Below are 22349 nucleotides of genomic sequence, written 5' to 3'. Positions count from 1 at the left end.
CTTTCTACCCCCTCAGGATTGTCTCTACCAGTTTCCCAAAGTGTTGTATCTTTAAAAAAAATTTTTTTTTAAAGATTTGAGAGAGGGAGAGAGAGAGTGCGCACATTCATGCACATGCATGGGAGGAAGGGCAGAGGGAGAGAATCCTCAAGACTCTCCACTGAGTGCAAAGCCCCACACAGGGCTCAATCTCATGATGCATGAGATCATGCGTCAAGCCAAACTAAGAGTCAGACGCTTAACCAAATGAGCCACCCAGGTGCCCCAGCAAAGTGGTTGTATCACTTTACATTCTTCCTTGCAACGTATGAATTCTAGCTGCTCCACATCCTTATCAACATTTGCTATTGTCAGTATTTAATTTTATTACTCTTCTGGGTGTGCAATGCTATCTGACTGTGCCTTTATGTTTTTCTGATGAGTAATAAGGTTGAATATCTTTCCCTACACTTAGTAGCCATTGAGACATCTTCTGTGACATGCTTGTTCAAATCTCCAGCTATTTTTTTTTTTTTTTAAATTGGACTGCCTTTTAAGAATTGATTTGAAGGAGTTATTTATTATTCTGGATATAATCCTTTGTCAGATATATTTACCATGAATATTTTCTCTTTGTGGATTGTCTTTTACTTTCTTAGTGGCATCTTTTAATGAAAGCAGGTTGGTTTTGGTGACCAGCCTTCATATTTATTTTTTGAGCATTCCCTCCAGATGGAAAAGTCACCAGGATATAAAACTTACATTACTCTCTTACCGCTCTAGCATTCCACATAGTAATAAACTATGACAGCTTTGCAAATATTTTAAGATATTACCTCTGTTTATCAAGGTTTTCTTCTTTTTCTTCTTAGTCTTCCCTGATTACTTATCATCTCACCCTGCCTCCTGCCCTTTATAAATCAGATACTTTACATGTGGACCAGTGCTGATTTTTCATGAGTATTTATGATGTGGGTTTGGAGTTCTTAGTGCTTTAGGGTTGCCTATCCCCTTCTCTTTTGCCATGTTTTTGTATTGTAAAAGCTCTCCTCCAAGAAATAGGATAGTTTGGTGGCATAGAAGTGACCTTCCCAACTGGGTGAGATTAGGAGAGATAAATATGCTGTCAGATGGAGAAGGTGGCACAAGTCACCAAACTCATGTCAAAACAAAAACTGGGAGCAGTCTGTTGGCCATCTCACTCAGCTAAAAGCTGACAGTGGGTTTCCCAGAAGGCAGGAACTAACCCAGGAAACAGATGCTTTGATCTTAATCCTGAACAATATGTAGGACTTGGTCTGTTACCAGAACTGGAACATTAGAAAAAAGTGGTAATTGCATCCTTGAACTGAGGAGCTAGGGAAACAGAAGCGATGGGAAAAAGTTGCAGAGAGAGAGATTTTAGCTCACAATAAGGAAGAACTTCTAATATTTAGAGGGGTTCAAAAATAGGTATCTTCAGGAGCTGTGTGTGCTGGTCAGTGGTATTCTCAGAGCATCTGGCTGTCCTGTGCAATTCATCTCATGTTTAAGTCTAAGGATGGGATGGTTGAACAGAATAGTTTTAAAAGTCTTTCTGAACCTGAAATGCTATGATACCTCAAATTCTTACCCCTGCTCTTCTACTAACTAGCTCTGTGACCTTGAGCAAGTCACCTGACCTGAAAGATCTGTTTCCTTGTCTGTTAAATAAGGAGGATGACCTAGGGAAACTCTGAAGCCCTTTCTACCTCTTAAAAATCAATTGTAATTGCTGAAATATACAGTACAAGCATTATTCAAATAAGCATATGATGATTTCTTTTGTGATGGCCCAGCCCTTTCCTTGGGCTGGGTCCAAGGAAAGGTGCAGAGGCGGGTGATGACAGCCATTCTAGATAGAGTGAATCTTATTAGAGGGTGTCTCTCCCCATGGGCTGTTTGGGCCTGTTGTCTGTGTAGGAAGAGAGACTCGAGGAAACACAGCATTTCCATCAAACTTCGACTCTTTTCAGGTCCTTGCAAACACAGGCATGACCCCCATAACTTCATTTTCCAGATAACTGAGAGGGAATCATCTGGGAATTTTTTTTTTAACATACCATATACAACTGACAAAAATCAAGAACAGTCATCCCAGTGACATTTTGACATCCAAACCATGTGTTTTTCATTTTGATGCTTCACCTGCTCTAACACATGGCAACGAGGAGCCCACATTGTCAGGCCAAGTGAGAAATCTGAAGAACTGTACAAAAGGAATTGTTTTGATGTAAGATTCTGGATCTTGTTAAACAAGTTCCATATTTCAAAAGGTTGATTTTCTTTCACATTCCTAGTTGGAAGTTTTCCTCTAAGTATCATTTATGGCATCAGAGTTTAAAGGTGAATAAAAGTTGGGGCACACAAATGCACCCTGTGGCACTCTGGATTGCTTTCATGTTCTGCTCACATGTGCAGTGTGCTGAATTCCACAGGGTGTGTGTGTGTGTGTGTGTGTGTGTTCCTTTCTTCCCATTGATATTGCATATTCTCAGTTATCTGGACCTAAATCTTCCTGCAAAAATTCAAACTCAGGGGGGCTTGAGTTGGTTGGATTTCCTTTGCTGGAACTGGGAGAGTCTCAAGCTGCTGTCATAAAGCTTTCTGCGTGCCAGTTTGGCAGGGCTACCCTCAGCACTCCCAAGTGTTCTGGTTGAGAGGCAAGAGGGAAGTCCTCAGATAAGAAAATAAAAGACACATACGTGGGGATGGATGGATACATGGAAATGTATTTCTCCACAGTTCAAGATGGAGGATATTCCCCAAGTTAGAAGTCAGGTAGGATGGAGAATATACATGCCAGACTTGAAAAGCATAAAGCTGGACCATGACCTGATTCTAACAGCTCATTTATCCTTGTCTCTCAACACTTGGCTCAGATGTCATCTCCTGGGTAAGCCTTCTCTGACCTCCCAGGTGGGGTTAAGTACTGCCTCTTCTGATCTCCTTCAGTTCCACACTTGTATCTCTGACCAAAGTCTTCAGACACTGTTCTCTGATGGCCGCACTGGCTGTTCCTTTTATGAAACGATCAGCTTTTGAGACTCTTTTCCTTCTACTTTTCCTCTGATCAGCTTAGTCCCTTAGTCCCTGGCATACAATAATTGCATATATGTTTGCACGAACTAACTTCTTAAGGTGTGCCAAATTAGAAGTGGATAAACTTCATCAAAGTAATGTTCTTATTCTCTTTACCATTTTGCTCTCATGAGCTCTCTTCACAGTGATGGTAACTCTTGTTTAACATGCAACATTATTTCTCAAGTACTGTGCTAAGAACTTAACAGATTATTATTTTCTAACAAAGTTATCCATTTTTTTTAATTTTAAAATTTTTTTATTGATTTATTTGACAGAGAGAGAGAGCATAAGCAGGGGGAGCAGGAGAGGGAGAGGGAGAAGCAGGCTCTCCGCTGAGCAGGGAGCCCGATGCAGGGCTTGATCCCAGGACCCTGAGATCATGACCTGAGCCAAAGGCAGATGCTTAACCAACTGAGTCACCCAGGCACCCCGAACTTAACAGAGTATTGTTGAGGACAACAACTTTTAGGCCCATTTTACTGATGAAGAAACTGAGGCTCAGAGGTAATGTGACTTGTCCAAGATAATAGGAACTGAATGGCTGGGCTCCGATATAAATAAACCCAGTTTGTCTGCTCCAAGAGCCTCAGATCTCAATCCACTATAGCTGTATGCATGGATGTATGTTTATATATGCACAGATTTGTGTAGAGAATACTGTTAAAGCTTTATTTTGACAGAGGTCTTAATATATTTGGGCTCTTTTGGTTGTCTGACATGAAAGCATCCCTTCTCAGAACAATGTTTTAAATGTATGAAATATGTAGGATTACAGAAGAAACCACTATTACTGATATAGTACCAATATATAAAAACAGACCTGATTTAGTAATATACATGCCTTTATTAAGTTAATTAACAAGACTTAGCAGTGGATTTATTGTTATTTCAGAACATGGACAAATATAAGTGGTACATTAGACATCTATCTCAGCTGGAATAGGATATGAAAGTATCAGATTTCCACTGGTATCAAGGGCACAGGGCCTATATCCAGCTATCTTTTTCTAATGTAAATGTCTTGTACAATAGCTTTATTTGGTTAAAAAAAAAAAGTCAAGGGGTTGCTAAGCTTTCAGGGCTTTTGCCTTCAATCATAACTGAAGGAAATGCTGAATCAGTTAGAGGCTGGGTATACAGGGGTGCAGGTCTTCTTCATTTGCAATCCTCGATACCCTTAATTCTGTCCACAGATCCCTGGTTAAAAATGTCTCCTCTATCTGCTAACAGGATTTAAAAAATTCCCTTGACTTCCTCTAAAATAAGCCCCCAAATGCTGACCCTCCCCCCTGTTATGGCCAGATCCCCTTAACAAGCACACCAGCTAGCCACAGTGCCAGGGCTGGGTGGAGAGCCCAGGAATGCCTCAGCAGGTGGATGGCTCTCCTCCAGGATGAGGGCAGGGCTGGGCTCCACTTTCCCTCCACTTCTTCCAGCCAGTGGATTAGCCAGGTCAGTCACCTTGCTAGTCAGCCTCATGAATCAGTACCTGGACATGCCACTTAGTCATACAGCCCAAACAGATGCCGTCTTCTTAAGGGCAGGTTCTAGGGGTGTTAGTCAGCCAAGAGCCCTTTCTCTGTGCTCCTGTCCTTTGGTGTCTGTGCCATCAACACCACAAAGGACGACCTGGGGTGTTGGGCTGCCTCTGAGGACACAGGCTGAGTACTGACAGTTTGGCGACCACCATGTCGGCAAGGCAGCTGGAAGGGGCTGCTGGTTACCAGAAGTACCTGGGAGCTGCCAGTAGTCTCCCCTGCTCCCCGTCTCAGTCTTTCCGTCGCTAAAGACCCTATTTAAACTGCAATAACTGAGCGGCTGCTTGGGTGGCTCAGTCGGTTTAAGCGTCTGCCTTAGGTTCAGTTCCACATCAGGCTCCCTGCTCAGCGGGCAGTCTGCTTCTCCCTCTACCTCTGCCCCTCCCCTCACTTGCTCTCTCCCTCTCAAATAAATAAATCTTTAAAAAATGCAAAAACTGGGAGAATTATCACACTCATTCCTCTGTTACACTGTAGAGATGACTGGGGTTGGATGAGGCTCAGGTGTGTGCATTGCTGGGACATCAGAGGGTGGGTAGCAAAGGAGAAGAATTAAGTGTGTAGTGCGCATGCACGTGCAGTCCAGATGGCCAAGGAATACACAGAATCATAGAACACTGACATGATTTGGCCTTTATCCTACCTTTCTCAGAAATGAATTTCACCAGACTCAAGGTTACATGGCAGGGACCAAAACTTTCTTATTATCTTGTAGTCAGCACTCAGCACAATGCCTGGCATGTGACAGGTGTTGAATAAATATTTGCTAAATGGAGAAATGAGTAACTCTTACCTTGATTTATAAGCAAGACATCTGAGGCTTGGTGAGGGTAAATGCCTATCTAAGGTCACATGATTGGGGCCAACGACTGGTCTCAGGCAAGGGGAGGGGGGCTTTTTCTTTTTTTTTCTTTTTTTTTCAAAAGATTATAAGACATTTTATTAATGTAATGAATTACAATTATTTGAAAGATACATTTTCAACTTTTTACCTTTTAAACAGCAAGTGTCGCTTTATTTCCAGTATCCATGAATAGTTTTTAGAAAATTATTTAATTTTAGCCTCATATTAAAACTCCATATATTTGGAAAAACACATTGTCTGTCTTCAGTAAAATAAAATTACAGATAATGGTAAAGATTTTTTTTAATAGTTTTTTTATTGTTATGTTAATCACCATACATCACATCATTAGTTTTTGATGTAGTGTTCCATGATTCATTGTTTGTGCATAACACCCAGTGCTCCACGCAGAATGTGCCCTCTTTAATACCCATCAGCAGGCTAACCCACCCCCCCCCCCCCCCCCCCCCCTCTGGAACCCTCAGTTTGTTTTTCAGAGGCCATCGTCTCTCATGGTTCGTCTCCCCCTCCGACTTACTGAGGGGGGCTTTTTAGAAGTGTAGCAACCAGCCACCCAAAGCAAACTGTTGCCATTGTCACAACTTTGCATATGATGCAGGCTAAGTATATTTATGGCTAAGTCTAAGTTTAGCTACAAAGAGAAGGTCCTGCAATCTGATATCTTAGAAGCCACATGTGACATGATGTAGGTAAGCTGAACTTGGTTTTCCATGCTGCAACGCTTAACTACGTATGGGATTTCTGGGCTGTACTGAGGAGAGGGGATGCCAGGAAGCAAGAGGAAATATTTTTTGAGCACTTACAAGGCATCCAGGCCCTTGACGTGCTTTATCTCATTAACTGTTGTTTAGATATAAAACTATTGTTAACTCTCTTTCTCAAATGGGGAACCAGAGGTCCAGAGAGGAAAAGCAACTTGGCAGAGGTTGCAGACCTAGCAAATGGCAGAACCGTGAGTCACATCTAGATCTCCATGCTTGCAAAGGCTATGTGTTTAACCACTTCTCAATTGGCCTCTAAATCTCATCGTTCTATCTCTAAACGTTCACCTGACCTTCTGAAGTTTGAAGGTAGGAGGTTGACATTAAATTAGAGTACTCTGGGCATGGAAGTGACAGAACCTAAAATATACCCTTTTCTCCCGAATTCATAAAAGATGCTGTGAATCAGGGCATCTTTCAGTTATATCTCGTCAATTTTGGACATGCTGTTTCTCCCCCATGTCCCAACTGACCAAGACGATCCCTAGATTCTGCTCAGCTCTTTTAAGTAATGATTCATTTGCATTTTTCTCCAAAGATTAATTTTATAAAGAATCTAATGTTTTAAAACAGGAGAAAAAAAAATCTATAAACAGATCATGTGGATTTGAAACAGCCGCCATGGGCTGGACCCTAGTACTCCTTTGTCCTTCCAAAGAGTGGCTTGCCAAAGGGAGCCTTCGCTTTCTTCCCCCTCAGCAATCTTATTTCCTTTTAAAGCATGTCCCGGTGGGGGCTTGGCTGTGTTTTGCTTGGTCCTGATTCACGTGTTATTGGGTAGGCCATGAGTCAGGCTGACCAGGCATGTAGAGACACACATTCCAGAGGCCAAGCTTATCCCCAGGCTAGAATTTCCTGGAAGCTCTGGGACTCGGATCTCTAGGATTTTTTTATTTTTATTTTTATTTTTTTGGTCAAGGGTCACTGCTTCTTCAGTAATTTTAGGATACTGTCGTATGCTTCCTTAGATTGTCTGTTCACCAGCCTCCTCCCCTGAGAGTTCGACCAGACTTCTAGAAAACCAGGAACCAGGCGAAATCTAGAAAGCCCTTGTTCTATACCTGAAAATGGCTTTGACTTGTTGTGGGTGACCGTATACACCTACTAGTAACCAAGAGATACCAGAGAGGTACAAATGCCTGGTAACTTCTGGCAAATGCTGGGCAATTCCTGAATCAGACTATTAATGTGTAGAGAGACCTTGATCTCTGAGTGAAGCACACAGTGATAATCAGAGCTCCTCTCTACCAGACTGCTACTTCTGAGGAAAGCCTTCTTATTTTTCCTTAGAGTGGAAAGAGCTTAAGGCTTGGGATCAGAGAAGACTGGGTTTGAGTTCTTAACCTGCCATCATATGATCACTTAAACTTAAGTCTTAATTTACTCATGTGGAGAAAGGACATTCACATTTTTCCATGGTAGTCCTTAAGGCTAAATGGGATGTGAGAAATGTCAAGCGCCCTGCATGCACTCAAGAGAGGTCTTTCCGTCCTCTCTTTGGTCTTTCCTCGAATTTATCTATGCTAGCAGAGAATGGATGAGTCTCCCTCTAGAGTTCTTAGGGGACAAGAGTCCAAACAAATGATAAAAGGAAGACCAAACATGTCCCTTCCGAGAAAAAATGTAAAAGGGTTTGCTTCGCATATAAAAGAGCAGACGAGTGAAGAGTTGATCTGGAAGTGTGACAAAGCTTTGTAATTGTTTTATTGTTTCTGTTTTTGTGAAACCACCATCACATTTCCACATCAGATATTTAGGCCTAGATACCAAGTTTAATTTTTGGCCACTGAAAGAGTCTCAGTGCACATATGAGACCCAACTTCTTGTTTGATGTTTTCTATAAATCTTTACAGAAAGCATTTCTAAAGCTTTTGCAGATTCAGGCCATTGATATGTACAGAGATCCAAAAATGGGTTTAGGACATCTTGAATGTTCCATGTAAGGTTACAGAAATATCATAATCTCGAGGGACCCCTGTAGAATCGGTTGGTGGCCCTGTACTTGGCAAGATCATGGCAGCTGCCAGCCAAATTCTCTTCCTGGTAGCAAGTGAAAGGGTGTGTGTGTGTGTGGGGGGGGGTACTTCCAAATGAAGCCACTTAAAGAACAACAGTTGTCTCTTCCTTCTGGATGTCCTGAAAAGCTGTCCCACAATTCTACTTTGAGTGGAAGAGTTTTAGGCCTGTTTTTCCGGAATCACTTGTTATTTGGGAGATAGCATGGTGTATAGGAAAGGTCAATGGGCTGGAGGGAAAATGAAGAATGGTTCTCAACCAAGGTCTGCCACTTCCTAGGAAGAGCGACCTGTCCAAAGTCACCTGATAAATTATGCCTGCAGTTATTAGAATGACTCAACCCTTGCCAGAAAACTTTTCTCCTAATCCATGTTTAGATGGTGTTGGATGAACACTGGGTAGATAAGAACGCCCAAGGTCTACACTCATCATGCCAGATTTCCACTTTATTATTCACACACTATTTTGAATGTGCAAGTTGGAAAGAAAATAATGATTCTTTCCAAAGTCAAAGTCAAATCAAATACCTCTTCTGGAGCCCCGATGACCCCACAGTGGGTTGCTGGAGGAATTATCCCTCACTTTTCTGCTCCTTACCTTATCCTCACCAGAAGTGGTGGGCATGGGGGTGGGAAAGAATGATACACATGTGAGCCTGTGTCAATGTCCCTCCTTCCTGGCCCCCAGCTTTTGCTGGACTCAGCTTATTCTTTTTCTTCTTTATTACCTTTGGCCAATTAATATGGAGAGAAGATCAAACTACAGGCCCTTCAGCGGGGAATACCAAAGTCCTTTTCCCACTGTTCTGCTTATAGAATGGCTAGGAGAAGGTTTTGGAGCCTAGATGGCTGAGAGTAAAGCCTAGAGATGGTCTGTGATTAAGCCTTTCTCTGCCTCCCATCACCCCAGGTGGTAGATGCACTGGTGAAAGTCAATCATCAGCCCCCCACCCCACATAATCACACACGTCGGCACAATACGACAAGCATCTGCAACGTACAAAGTAATGGCTTCAGCATCTGTTTTCGGAGATCCTTTAAGAAGGACTTGGATAATTTCTTTCTTTCTTCTAAAATAAGCCTCTCTTTTGGGCCAACTTGCTTATACACCTATGGGCATGTCTCCAGTGCCTTGGCTATTACGGTCTTTAAGTGACAGCTTAATATATTTTTAAGATTGAGGGAGCCAACGACAATTCTCGAGGAGCCGTGTTTACATTGGATCGGCTCACTCAGGCAGCGTGCCAGCCGTGTTGCACGCTGCAGGAACTGGAGGTGAAAGCAGGAAGGGCTGAGGACAGAGGGGAGGATGAAGCTGGAGGACAGGAAAGCCAAGAGGGAGGGGATGCAGACAAGGGTGTGGGGAGACGCCCAGCTGAACCTGGCAATGCACTTAGAACCATCATTTAATGCTCCTTTGACATTGCGTTGAGGGGTGAAAAAGAGAACCCTTTGGAGCCAGTCCACTGGCTCATGCACAGTCCATAGTGAACTGCTCTTAGATCTCTTTGTCCTGGTCCTTTCTAAATTCCTGCAAGTGGCTCCTTGGCAGCCAGCGGGACTGTATTGTTGCAGAACCTAAATCGGCTTCAGCACATCTTAGCAATCTCAGATAAGCAGCTTGACCCCTCTGGGCCTCAGTTTCCTTGCCTAAAAAATGAAAAGAGCCCCCTGTCCCCTTCCAGGCCTAAAATTCTATGACTCCAGAGTGAAATGATGGTAATCTCTGTTCCATGTAAGCAGATTTTGTATCTGTTGGGGTGGAATGAAGATGAGATCAACATTCAGCTTATTGAGACTGAGCAACTCGCTTTGGATTAGCTGCTCTTCAGACGGGATAGTCATAAAGAAAAGTATGTCCCTCATTCACCAAAAGACTCCTTTCAGCATTCACACACCCATCAAAATATACCATTGCCACCAATAATAATAACTAACTCTATTTGAGACCTTCTGGGCTGAGCCTTTGTATACATTATGTCATTTAATGATAACAGATGCCTTGAGAGGTAGATGCTGCTACTCTGTCTCCAATTTTCAGATAAGGACACAGACTCAGAAATTAATTAGATAGTACACAAGAGGATGTGTACTTGTGTACTACTAGCTGTAAGTGGTAGTAAGCGTTAGAGCTGGGGCATGAACCTCGATCTGGTTACGAGAATAGTAGTACCGGTATTCTTAAATACCCTTAATAAACAATAGAAGAACAAATCCGCAGTAGTGGTTGATTCCACCAAAAGAAATGGCATTTGGCCTTCAAAGCCCTTTATTACCAAGGAATGCTGACTATTCTCAGGGAACTCTCTATGCTAGGAAACCTTCTCTTTCCCAGTAGAAAAACAAATGACGGCTCAAGAGCGGCCCTTGGGAGCATTTAATTTAGCACAGATGAGAGGAGGCAGGTAACTGATTTCTAAGCTCTGCCACTAACTAGGTATGTGATCCACGGTGAGCCACTCAGTTCGTCTGGGACTGGTTAGACAATCTCTAAGGCTACTCCAGGTTTTGGATGTTATGTTCTCCTGAAGACCTTTTCATGACTTTCCAGCTGCTAGGGATTCCTCATACCCCACCTCCCCTTGGGGTTAGGGCAGTAGAGACAGTTTGTATGCCATTTTAAACCATTTCTCATTTTGTAAATAGGTCCCTTACAGCTCCAAGAGTCTTATGAAATCGTTTCAAAACGCCTAAGTGTGATTATGCATCCTGAAGCCAAATGTTATAAAACCCCCCACTGCTGCAGATTTAAAGGGTAAATATGCAATAAAAGCTTTTCAGCATGCTGTTGGTATGACACGGTGTTTAATCACTATTATAACGTTCAGCAAGGAGAGTTTCTCCCCCACTCCCTTCCCTTCCCTTGACTTTTTGAGTTGAAGACATTGGTTAATCTACATAGTGTTGATTGTCCTCCTCATTGCCACAGTCCCAAGAAGTTAAAAAAAAAAAAAAAAGTCCACCCTTTCATCTCTACCCACCACATTCTTTCTCTAAGCCTGTAATTGGATCTAAATGGAAAATAAACCCTTTGCAGGCCAAGGAAGTTGGCACTAGAGGGTGACAAGAAGGGGAACGTGTTCCACCTCTAATCCGGATAATCACACTCTCCGACGCAAAGGAAAATAAAAACAAGGCTTCCTCCAAGTGGTGGCTTTGGCCCTCAGCAAAGAGGACGGTTTCCATGTACTGGGTCTTACTTCACACATTATCAGTCAGCTTGTAGTAAAACCACACCCAAATCATCTGACTTTCTAGAGGACCATGGGGCTCTGCCCCTTTAGCTCTAAACTCTTTCACCTCAGCTGAATTTGGGGAGGCAGTTCAGACACACAAATATCCCGGTGCTACAAGTTAAAAAACATTCATGTACAAAATGTACTGTCCGCGAACACTATGGTCTTAGCTGGACAGATACTCAGTGGTTCACTGGTAGTTTATTGAGTCCTGCTGTGTATGGTATGCTGTGTTGGAACAGAGATGAACCAGAAAGGTTTGTCTTCAAGGAGTTTAGGAAGATGTGTAAAGAAATAAAAGTGGTGCATGCATGACTTGCTACTAGGTAGACATTAACAGGTAGCATACCAAAGTCTAAAGTGTTAGAATTCCATAGAAGGAGAGAGGGACTTGATTCTCCAAATAGTCTGGCAAATGTGATGGGACATGGTACATTCCAGAGAGATGCACTGATTAAGTCTGACTTGGTGTACACATTCAGAAGGGTCCACTGGACTCTGTGTGGGAGTCTGGGGAAGGTCAGCTATGTAATGGTGCAGCTATAAATCAGATGCATGAACTCTGTGCCTCTAAGTCATGTGGCTTGCATTTTTACTTTGATTCTGACATATGTTTGGGGTTTTTGTTTTCTTCCTTCCTTCCTCCCTTCTTCCCTACTCCCTCCTTTCCTTCCTCCTTTCCTTCCTTCCTTTTTTTTTTTTTTTTTTTTGCCTCTTAGTCTACTCCACAAGTAATGGCAGAGGTCTAAAGAGGACTTAGCCCTGCAAGGGTTTAAAAATGACTGCTTTGGGAGATTAACCCACAGGGTACTACTGCTTGTTACTGCTGCTGGGAGAGAAGCGGGGTCTCTCATCCCCAAAACTGGAGACAAGGAACTGGAGGCACAGAAAAGTGAATTGGTCAAAACAGCGCAGCTAAAAAGTGGCAGGGCCAGGGTTTCGGTGCCTAAGGCTTTCCTTATGCTCTGATACCTGCTGGAACCAACGCTCTATAACCCTGGGCTTCAGTTCTCCATTGGCTTAGACTGTGTCTCTGCTCCCTTCCAGCTCACTTGTCCTCTAAGCCTGGCCTGTGCCCTCTCCCAACTACATCCAGGTAAGTAGCTGGTGGGTGTTGGCGCTACAGGCACAGCTGCAGGCCCCTCCTGCAGTAATTCACCCGTGACCTTGTGGGCTCCTGGCCAGCCCTTCCTAAAAGGGAAACGTGCAGACCCTGGGGACAGAAATTAGTTCCCAAGTGCTGGAACTGCTGCCATTGCCAACATCACCAACTAAAAAAACTGGTGCGTGTGTGTGAAAAACAAAACACTAGGATGACAGCAAGAGGGGAGATTCCTTATGAGTAAATATTACCCTCCCCCCAACCTTCACCTCAATCCTGGGAGGGGGAAGGGGGGGAAGGGAGGTTTTTTTTTCCCCCCTACAGACAATAGGATTACTATTAAAAAAAAAAAAGTTTTACTTTATTTAAATTTTAATTAGCATCATCGAAGAAGTTTCTTTGCAAATACTTTACACAATGGCTTTTAAGAGTAAGTTTTTTTTGGGGGGGTGTGCCTGTTAGTTCAAATATGTATCCCCAACTGTTCTGTTTCTGGGAAGTCTTGGAATTTAATGGGTTTCCTGCTCCTTATGTTGAGGTAAGTCTCCGCGCAACCTGGGGGAGGGACACGGGGAAAAGGAAGAATGTGGGTAAGTACAGACAGATCGCAGCTCACCTTTTGAACTCCTTGCTTGAGGTCCTTAGCCACCTTTGCCATCTTCTGTGGTGCAGGAACAGCGCCTGGCTTCTCGGGCAGAGGCGCGAGGGCGCGCAGCGGGGACAGCGCTGGCTGAACGGCCAAGTTCGCGGGCCCAGGGGGAGCTCTGCGCGCAGCCCGGCGCCGCGGGGTCCTTTAATTGGAGAGCGGGACTCCCTCTAAAACCGCGCCAGCCAATCCTCGCGGGCGCTCGCACTCGGTCAGCCAATGGCAGCGCGCGGCTCCCCCCCTCCCCCCGGGCGGCCTGGGCCGGGCCCGGCGGCTGCGGCGGCGCGAGCGCTGCCCTGACGTCAGTGCGGCCGCGGCCCCTGCCTGCCCTGGCGGCTCAAATCTGTCCCTCGAGCCGAGCGGCAGGAATCCGTCCCCACGCCCTTCTCCTTTAAAGGACAACGGGCAGAGGGTGGGGAGGACCGCTGCGCCCCCGCGATCCATTCAGGTCAGAAGGGAGAGTGATCAAACAGGAAGGCTGAGGTATTTTTAGTGAGCTGGGTCCAAAAATAAATGCTGAGCCGTGTTCCCCTTCCCACCCTTTCTGCCTTGTCCTAGGGGGGTGCGGGGCGACGGGGGGAGGCAGGTGGTGTGCAGCCGCACTGACTCGGCCCGCTAACTTTCCCAAAACGGGGCAAGTCCTCCTATCACCACACAGGAGGTGAGAGCCCAGTAAGTCAGGATTTTTTCTTAATTAATATTTGTAAATTATTAATCTGCCTTTCATAACTTGCTTTGTGTAAATCCTCCCAATTCAGCGTGGAGAATACAGTCCTGATTTTATAAGCACTGAGATGTACATCTTTCTAGTTTCAGAATTACCTTGGATGTTATTACCGTGGTGATGATGATGATGATGATGGTGATTATCACTTGCATTTGGTAGATGAGGGCATAGGCTCAGAGAGGGTAACTGGTCCAAAGTTGAACTCTTTGGCAAGGCTTTAAATCTGAGTTAGTGAGAGTGAGAACTTACCAGGGGAGAAGGGGCACAGGATGACAAGAAGCCATAAACTAGGAAATTCTAGTTAAACTCCATAAATTGGGCTGTTGAGATCTGGAAAAGCAAGTTTCTATCTGTGGATTTCTCACATCCTTGGGGTGAAGTGTTTGGCAACATCTAACATAACAAGTCGATATGGACAAGGTCTTCCCTCACTATGCCATGTTGTGTGCCTATAAATCCACATTTCTACTGAGCGGGTTCCACAGACCTGGGGTCCCAGAGGCGTTTTCTTCCCTACCCGGACAGAGGACTACACCCCAGCCCTTTTTTACGCTGGGGAGAATACTGCTCTGTTACGAGGTATTCAGTCCTGTAACTCACGCTGGCAGTACCCCCTGCCAGAAACTAGGGCTCAGGTGGGCTACCATAAAACGAAGTTGCAGGGAGACTGAAGGGGAGGGGGGTCTCAAAGTATTTCATATGACTGATTTGGCGGTGGACTGCAGGTCACATTCTAGGGCTTTCTCTCTAATTGGAGGTACTTTCCTTTTTAAAGCCTCCTGAGTTTTGGTTCTTAACACATCATCATCCCCACCCATCCCAAATCTTGACCAATGATCCCAAATTATGATTCCTTTTTTACATTCCTGGAAAGGGCCTTCTGTGTGTGATTCCCCTTTTCTTCTCTCATGGATCTGCTATAATCGATGTTTGTTTTGCTTGCTCCCAGCTGTAGCCCCAACACCTAGCATGTGATAGACACTCGGAACATGTGTGTTGAATGAATGCAGGCTGAGTTCTGGCTTTTAATCAGTAGTGAGCAGGCAGGCAGGACTTAGGAAGAGATGGTGCAGTGCTGCACCTTGGTCTCTTTTGCCCAAACATCCAAGGTGGGCTGCACATTAAACCAGTGTGTAAATAAATGGTGGCCAACAGAAGCCTGGCCTGAAGAGGTTTCCATGTGAATAGCCCATTCAGTAGCAAATCCTAGGAACAATAGTGCTGAACTGGGATGTCATGCCAGAAGCCTTTATATTCCAGAGTTATAGGAACAGAAGCCAGGAGAATAACAAAGACATGCTTTATCCCTTGCAAATTGGGCAGAAGCCTTCCCAGTGAAGTCATTTCTCACTCCCTTCCCAGCCACCCTTCTTGCCCCGTCTTGAGAAATTATTGTTCCATGGAATAATTCCAATTTTACTAACTTTAACACTGAATAGCTCCAAACTCATGACCCCCTTCCCCTCCTTATTTTTACCCTTGGCCCCTGTGTCAGTTAAGGAGGCAGATATTGTGGCTCTTTCTCAGAATGTGAGAATCAGGAGCTACTGCTTGGAGTGGCCCAGTCTCTTTTTTCTGGAGAATTACCTGTTGTGGCCGGAAGGGTGACCCCCAGTCCCTGCTAGTACTTACTCTTTCCGTGGCTAAAGATGCTCACTCTGACTCTGAACACTGCTCTTGAGCCAGATGTTCCAGGGGACCTATAGTCAGAATCCTGGCTGGACAGCTAGACAGACTATTATAATTTGGGACATTCTGGAAAATGGAAGAGATGTGGCCATTATATTTTAGCCTCATTCTAGCACTGAGATCCTTTTGCTTCTCTTTGGAAGAAAATGGACTCCCTTTTCTAGGTTGGAACAGTGAGAGATCTGATTTTCCCAAGGCTCATGGCTTTGTAGTGCTAGGGCTTATTAGAAGCTTCATTCATCCACCAAGTAGTTTTGGGGCACCTGCCTTAGCCAAGCCAGCTGGGTGCTGGGTACACCCCAGGTAAATAAAAGAATCCTTCCCCTTCAAGAATGTCTTGGTCTAATAAATGTCACTGGGGCTCTCCAGTTGATAAATCTCTTCTCTTAACTTGAACTACAGGACAATCACAGAATAATTCTAATTATTCCATAATAATTCTAATTATTTTTCTGGGAGAAAGTGGAGATTTGGGACAGTCAAGGGCTCTATCCAGGGTCACACAGCCAGTAAGTGGCAGAGCTAAAATTCAAACTCAGGACTTCTAACTCGAAACTGTGTCCTTTCAACTATACCACGCTACCTACCAAACAAATCTTAGGGATTGACTACAGGGAAAAAAGTACGCACTTGAAGGAAGATGGTATTGTTGTTATTGTCATTATCAGTGGGTTTGTCCTAATTGGGATTTTTGACTCTGTGTCTCATGCCCTTTTCATTATTTGTTCATTCATTCATTCATTCATTCACTCATTCAACAAACATTGAACTGAGAACTACAGTGGGTTAGGAAGCCCTGAGCTGAGGATATGACAGACCATGAATAAGACAGGAAAGGTTCCTGCCCTCACACAGCTTCTATTCTAGTGGAGGGAGACAGGCATTAAACAGGGGAACAGGTAATTAGATAAGGTAATTGAGGATGGCAGTGAGTGCCTTGGAGGAGTATGGAGGAGAGATTCCATAATATTCCATTCACATTAGGTGATCCAGTAAAGGCCTGACTGAAGGGGTCATGTGAGCTGAGACCTGAAGGAGAAGAATGAGTCCGCTATGAATAGAGTCGCCATGGAAAGAACATTTCAGAAGGATGGAGTCATGAGTGCAAAGACCCTAAGGTGGGTACAGGCTTTCTATCTCTGAGGGATCATAGGTTCCTGTGGCTGGAGGGTAAGTAAGGACAGGGAGAATGCATAAGGGGACCCGAGGAGTAGGCAGTGACTGGATCACATTGGACCCTTCTATGGAGGCTAAGTTCTTTTTTGACAACAGTGGGGAATTATAGATGACTACTTTCCAGCTGAGACATAAGGTGTGCCAAATATGTCATATAAAAATTTCTAATAGCCACATTAGAAAAAGTAAAAGGAAACAGATGAACTATTTATAATATATTTTAGTTAACCCAATATATCTCAAATGTTGTCATTTCTATGTGTGATTGATATACAGCATTATTGAGATGTTTTACATTCTTTTTTTGGTGTTATCTCTTTGAAATATGGTGTGTGCTTTACACTTGCAGTACACCTCTCTTGAGATCAAACACATTACAAATGCTTAGTAGTCATTTGTGGCCAGTGGCTATCATATTGGACAGAGCAGTTCTAGAGTTTTAAGTGGGGGAGGGGGGTGACAGTATCTGATTTACTATTTAATTCACAGCAAGGACACCCAAGGGGTACTAAAGAGACCTAGCTCATAACTAACAACCCCTCATTATCAGGTGGAAAGACTGAGGGTCTGAGAACCAATAACTACATGTCTGGTCTACTCTGTTTCAGGCAGTGCACTGGGAAGGACAAGTGATTTGCCCAAAGTCACAAAGCTAGAAAGAAGCCAAGCAAACCTTGAACCTAGATCTTTTGGCTTCATGTCAGACACTTTAGGAAATCTCCAATAATCATGGCTCCCGATGACGATGCTTTTATTGTTACATTGTAGCAAGCGTGGCTTGGTTGTTTTAGTATGCAAACATGAGGATTGGCTTCTATTTGGTTATGACTTTTTAGATATATTGGAGTCATTAAAACACTCAACACTTAAAGAGTAGGTATATGTGAATAACCCATGAATCACCTAATATATTTTGAGGTGTATTAATTGATACAAATAATCCCTGAACCATATAGTATATTTTAATGTATATTAATTGATGTAAATGTGCCCCAAACCACTTATATGTCTTAATTTGTATCAACTTGGACCATCATTCATACCATGTATATAAGAATTGTTCACAACTTACATTTTTTTGGTTTCTTTCCTGTCATTCTTACAGTAACTTTAATTTTAGAATAACTATCTAATTTTCTCCAGATTTTTGGATGGCTTCCTAGATCAAGAAAGGCTTTGCCTATAAGGCCAAAGCATCTGGATAAAAACAAAACTTGGTTGTTGGACCCCAGCATTCTCCGGCCTTCTAGCTTAGCTTTAACAGGGACGATGAAGGACATGAGGAGACTCTATCCATTGTGAAGGAGCACTGGATCAGGAGTCCAGAGCCCTTACATTTTGATCCTAGCTATGTTAAAATGCTGTGGCTGGCCATTATCTCTAAGGCCACTTGCAACTCAAATGTATTATTATTTACTAGGAGAAAGTGATCAATTTTCTCTGAGTGTCGGATATATATCCTACTTGGTGCAATGGAGCCATTCTGTTCTTTGCCAGGTCAACAAGAGTATAAAGAGTTACTGCTTAGTTAGGATCCATATCCAACTGGGATCATTCATGAGATGGCTGGCTTTACAATAAGAGCTTAGCTTGGACCAGAAGGGGAGACAGGGTTCCTTATCTTTTGGGATTGTTCTGGATGTTTTCTGTGTTTCCCTCCAGATCCACTCTTTGCTCTCCTCCTCCAGCTCTGTGCCTGGTAGGCTGACACACGGACTCCCGACTTGGGCCCCTTTGCTGTCTTCCTGGGAGCAGGAGACTTTGGTAGGAGATGAGGGGTGAGTATATTTAATCTTTCCTCTTCCTCCCTCTTGGCCTGGGTTTTGAAGATGGTAGTCATGTTCTTCTACCTCTAGCTACAGCTCCTGTGAGCCTGGATATAGCTCTCTCCCATGGTCCCTTCAGGCCTGGGGATGGTCTCTGCTTCCTGCTGTCACTAGCCTTGGGGTGCTTCTTCTCCTCATGTGGGTCCATTGAACCCCGTTTTCTTCTTCATTGATAGTGCCTTTATTAAACTTTCTTCGGTTACCCCTTCAAGTGTTTCTAGCCAGGACCCTGACCCATACAGAAACAAAGTGTGTTTTAGAGATGATCTCAGTGTGGCCTTTGCAGGATTGTTGAGATACAGAGCGCCCTGTGAGTTTCTCATGAAGTTTTTTCTGCTTTCTGCATGTGAAGTAGTTAAAATGATTTGGGGCTTGGCAATTAATTAGAATAGGAAAACCAGTTAGAGGTACTGGGAGAAACAAGACAGAAATTTGGGGACCTTCCCTAGGGCATGTCTGCCAGCTGACCATGGAGTTCTTCAGCCATTGAAAGTGACTTTAAGTATATAAATCCCTTGTGCCTCAGTCTTCTCCTTTGTCAAAATGGGGCTCACTGTGAGGAGTGAATGTGGGGTCATATGCAAAAGTTTGGCCGAAACCTGATGGCCCTTCCAAATGTTCTGTTCCCATGCCAGGGTTCCGGCTGACATGAATCTAGTCTTGCATCTTTGGGGATGAGGCTTGAATGTGAGACACTGGGTAACTTGGAGCAATTTGCTAAGGAGGGTCCACCTTACAGATCATTGTAATTTGCTGACCTGCGTGTACTTTTCAGCCAAAATGTACCAAAATACTTGTGTTCTGCATGGCCCAGTGTGAGTAAGGTGTTGCTATGGCTTACTAAAGAGAAAATATCTTGAACAGGGTAAAGGGGCAATATTGCAGCTCTAAGTTCCTAGTTTAAGAATGATCTTGATCTTTGGGGGAGGGGGATCATGGGAGGGGTGGACTAGCTTGGACGGGTTGGGTGGTGGGTTGACAGTGGCCTAGCCAAGAGGGGATTGTCCAGCTTCAAGGGACATGCTCAGGGTAATTGGTTCCAAGTGCCATTTCTGAGCTACCACCAACATGACTGCCCGGCTCTTTCCAGGGGCAATTTTATTGCATTCTCCCAGCACCTTCCTGAGGCAAGTGGTCTTATTCCCATTTGACAGAACAGCAGACTGAGCCCTAGGGATGTTAAGTAATCATCCCAAGGTTACATAGCTGGTTACAGAGCAGGAATTTGGACCCACACGTGTCGGATTCCAGGGATGGTACTGATGAGAAGTACAGGGCACCAACTAAAGCCCCAGCAATCATTTCTTTGGCACCATGTGCCAGGCCACGCTAATCACATTTAATTCCCTATAGGATAGGGTATGGATCCCTCTGATAGAAATAAACCTCCACCCCCCTCACTACACACACACAGACACCTAACACCTGTGGTCTAATTGTAGGTGTCCCTCAACAACCTAATTATGGGGACCATTTAGGATAAAATTCTATTTTGGAATAACTTTGTGTATACTAGATAATGGGGGAAAATCAGGCCTGTTCAACCCATTAGGGTTAAACAGCCAGGGATTGGGGGAAGCATTGTAGCACCCTGTTTCCCAGGAGACCGGAGATAAAAATTAATACAGTAAAAGGCATCATCATCATTACCTTCTCTCATTATCACGTTTTCCATTCTGTTTGCCACCTTGGCATTTTAATTTTCCGTAGCCTTATGAACCTGCATTACCTGGTAACATCTCCTCATGGGATATTGAAATCATGGGGAAAAATGGTGAAGTTGCTTTTGTATATTACCTTTAGGGGCAAAGTTGACATATGTGGGTTTTGTTCAGATTAAAATGTCTGAGGTCTTATTTATGAACTTGCATCCCTCATAGTTTGGAACCAGTTCTGTGACTTGGGTTCAAGGCTAAAAGTAGAATAAATTGTGAAGGAGATGATGTCTGGCTTGATCCGCTTCCTCTCTGTTACCTGCTTTTGCTCAGTGATTAAATTGCCTGTCTGAGCATCACATTCCGACCTACACTCTTGTGTTTTACTTTGTGCTGCAGCCTCCTTACTCCTCTTCTGCCCATCAAAATCCACCTGACCTAAGCACCTTCTGTCAGCACCCTGCCGATCCTCCCTCACTGGGTTTGGCAGCAAACCATTGAGAAAAGATTGAAGGTTTTGAAGTCAGACATATCTGAGTTTGAGCCCTGGTTATATTATTTATTAGCTACGTGGCCATAAGCAAATTAACTTTTCTCTTAGCCTATTTTAGCTATAAGATGGAAATGATCAGCCCTACTTCCAGAGGGTGGCACCCCGCTTTATGAGGGAGCATATGTGAAGCACCCAAACCATTGCTTGGCACAAAGTAATACCCATGGTTTCCTTCCTCTCACAAGATTTCTCTCTGTTTCAATGTCCCCCCAGTTCTTCCTTGCTTATCACAAAGAGATTCAGAGTACCCCACTATTCCTTCCTCTAGCCTCAGGGAGATGAAACTTACATGAGACTGTTTCTGCTGACATTGTTTTACTTGCATGCTTGTGGCAGATGGTGATTAGGTGCAGGCATGGGTAGACTTCTCACGTGATTAGTGGGCATCTACCCAAAGCAGACAAAGGGCCAGGACCTCAAAGGTATCCCATCCACTGCTGTGGAAACCTACCCTCCGCTTGGATGCTTTCCGTGTTCAAGAACTCATTCTCTCACCAGACCGATCTAGCAGTTTTATACATCTCTCCTTGTTAGAAGGTTCTGTGTTACTTTGGCTGACATCTGTCTTCCTAGAGCTGTCACCTGCCTGTTCTTTCCAGCCTCTGCAATCCATTTGAAGGGCTCTGTCTTTCTCACATGATGACAGTTGATCTATTAGAAAACTGTTGTTCATATGTTCACAAGGTCTTCTCCGCTCCAGACTTCAGGTACTATTTTATCCTACCTAAATTATATTCCATTATTCCATTCCTCTTTGTCAGCAGTCGTGCCTTCCCTTTCTCAGGAGCTATGTTGCAACCTGTGGAGGGGTAGGGGCATCAGCTTTGAAGTCAGGCACATTTGGTTCAAATCCCTCCATGGGCACCTACTGGGAACCTCAACTTACCTATCTGTAAAATGGAAGCAGTAATACCAATATCATAGTCCCCCCAGGCAGATTAAATGTGCTGATGTATAGAAAGTATGCAATCTCTTGCCCGGCATGGAGAAGAGGCAGTAGCTGTATAATTATTATTTATTAATTTCCAGGAGAGTAGCCACCATGCTTGGTTCTCTTAGAAAATCTTCCTAGTGACCTTTAAGGCTTTCATCAGCCTGGAAATGGGACTTTTTTTCCCCCCTCCCTTATACCAGGAAAATGGCATTAAATGAGTGTTCCATTGATTTTGTTAAAATCACAAGATTCTTAGGAGGAAGGTAGGATAGTCAAAATACTGTTCTACGGACATTTTAAATATGTTCATTCAAGTCAGGTTTTAATTTAAAAACATTTTGGATATTCCGTAGCTAAACATGTACATTCTAAGAGGTCCTTTGGGATTGCAGCAGAATGTTCAGACATTCATGGGCAGAATTCCAGTACGCTTGAAAGATGAGTGTGTCCTGTGGCTGATGAACAAGGTATGAAGACACCAAATCCCCCTGACGAAGTCCAGCAATGCCTTGCCCCTGATTGGCCTTTCTGGAAAGACTAGATGA

The 22349-nt window shown here is 43.8% G+C and overlaps 1 protein-coding gene and 1 long non-coding RNA gene across 5 annotated transcripts in view; one reads left to right on the top strand and one right to left on the bottom strand.

Annotated features, from left to right (window-relative positions):
• LMCD1 (LIM and cysteine rich domains 1) overlaps positions 1-13348 on the bottom strand; it is a 58447-nt gene extending 45099 nt beyond the window's left edge. Inside the window, exon 1 of one of the 2 annotated variants that reach the window (XM_025885204.2) lies at positions 13215-13348. In XM_025885204.2, the coding sequence (XP_025740989.1) occupies positions 13215-13256 (42 nt within the window). In that variant the 5' untranslated portion in view covers positions 13257-13348. The remainder of the gene's footprint in view (positions 1-13214) is intronic. The other variant, XM_073901590.1, reaches the window with a different exon arrangement.
• A 138-nt stretch (positions 13349-13486) lies between these two features.
• The window catches only part of LOC141374214 (uncharacterized), a 67602-nt gene continuing 58739 nt past the window's right edge, over positions 13487-22349 (top strand). For 2 of the 3 annotated variants that reach the window (XR_012380948.1, XR_012380946.1), the window contains exons 1-3: positions 13487-13727; positions 16645-16778; positions 18499-18614. This is a non-coding gene — a long non-coding RNA (uncharacterized lncRNA). Of the gene's footprint in view, positions 13917-16644; positions 16779-18498; positions 18615-22349 lie in introns of all 3 variants that reach the window. The other variant, XR_012380947.1, reaches the window with a different exon arrangement.

Source organism: Callorhinus ursinus, unplaced genomic scaffold, assembly GCF_003265705.2.
Source record: "Callorhinus ursinus isolate GAN/ISIS: 27379988/994484 unplaced genomic scaffold, GSC_fseal_2.0 scaffold15, whole genome shotgun sequence".
In the NCBI taxonomy this organism is placed as follows: domain Eukaryota; kingdom Metazoa; phylum Chordata; class Mammalia; order Carnivora; family Otariidae; genus Callorhinus; species Callorhinus ursinus.
This window is presented reverse-complemented; position numbering and strand designations above follow the sequence as displayed.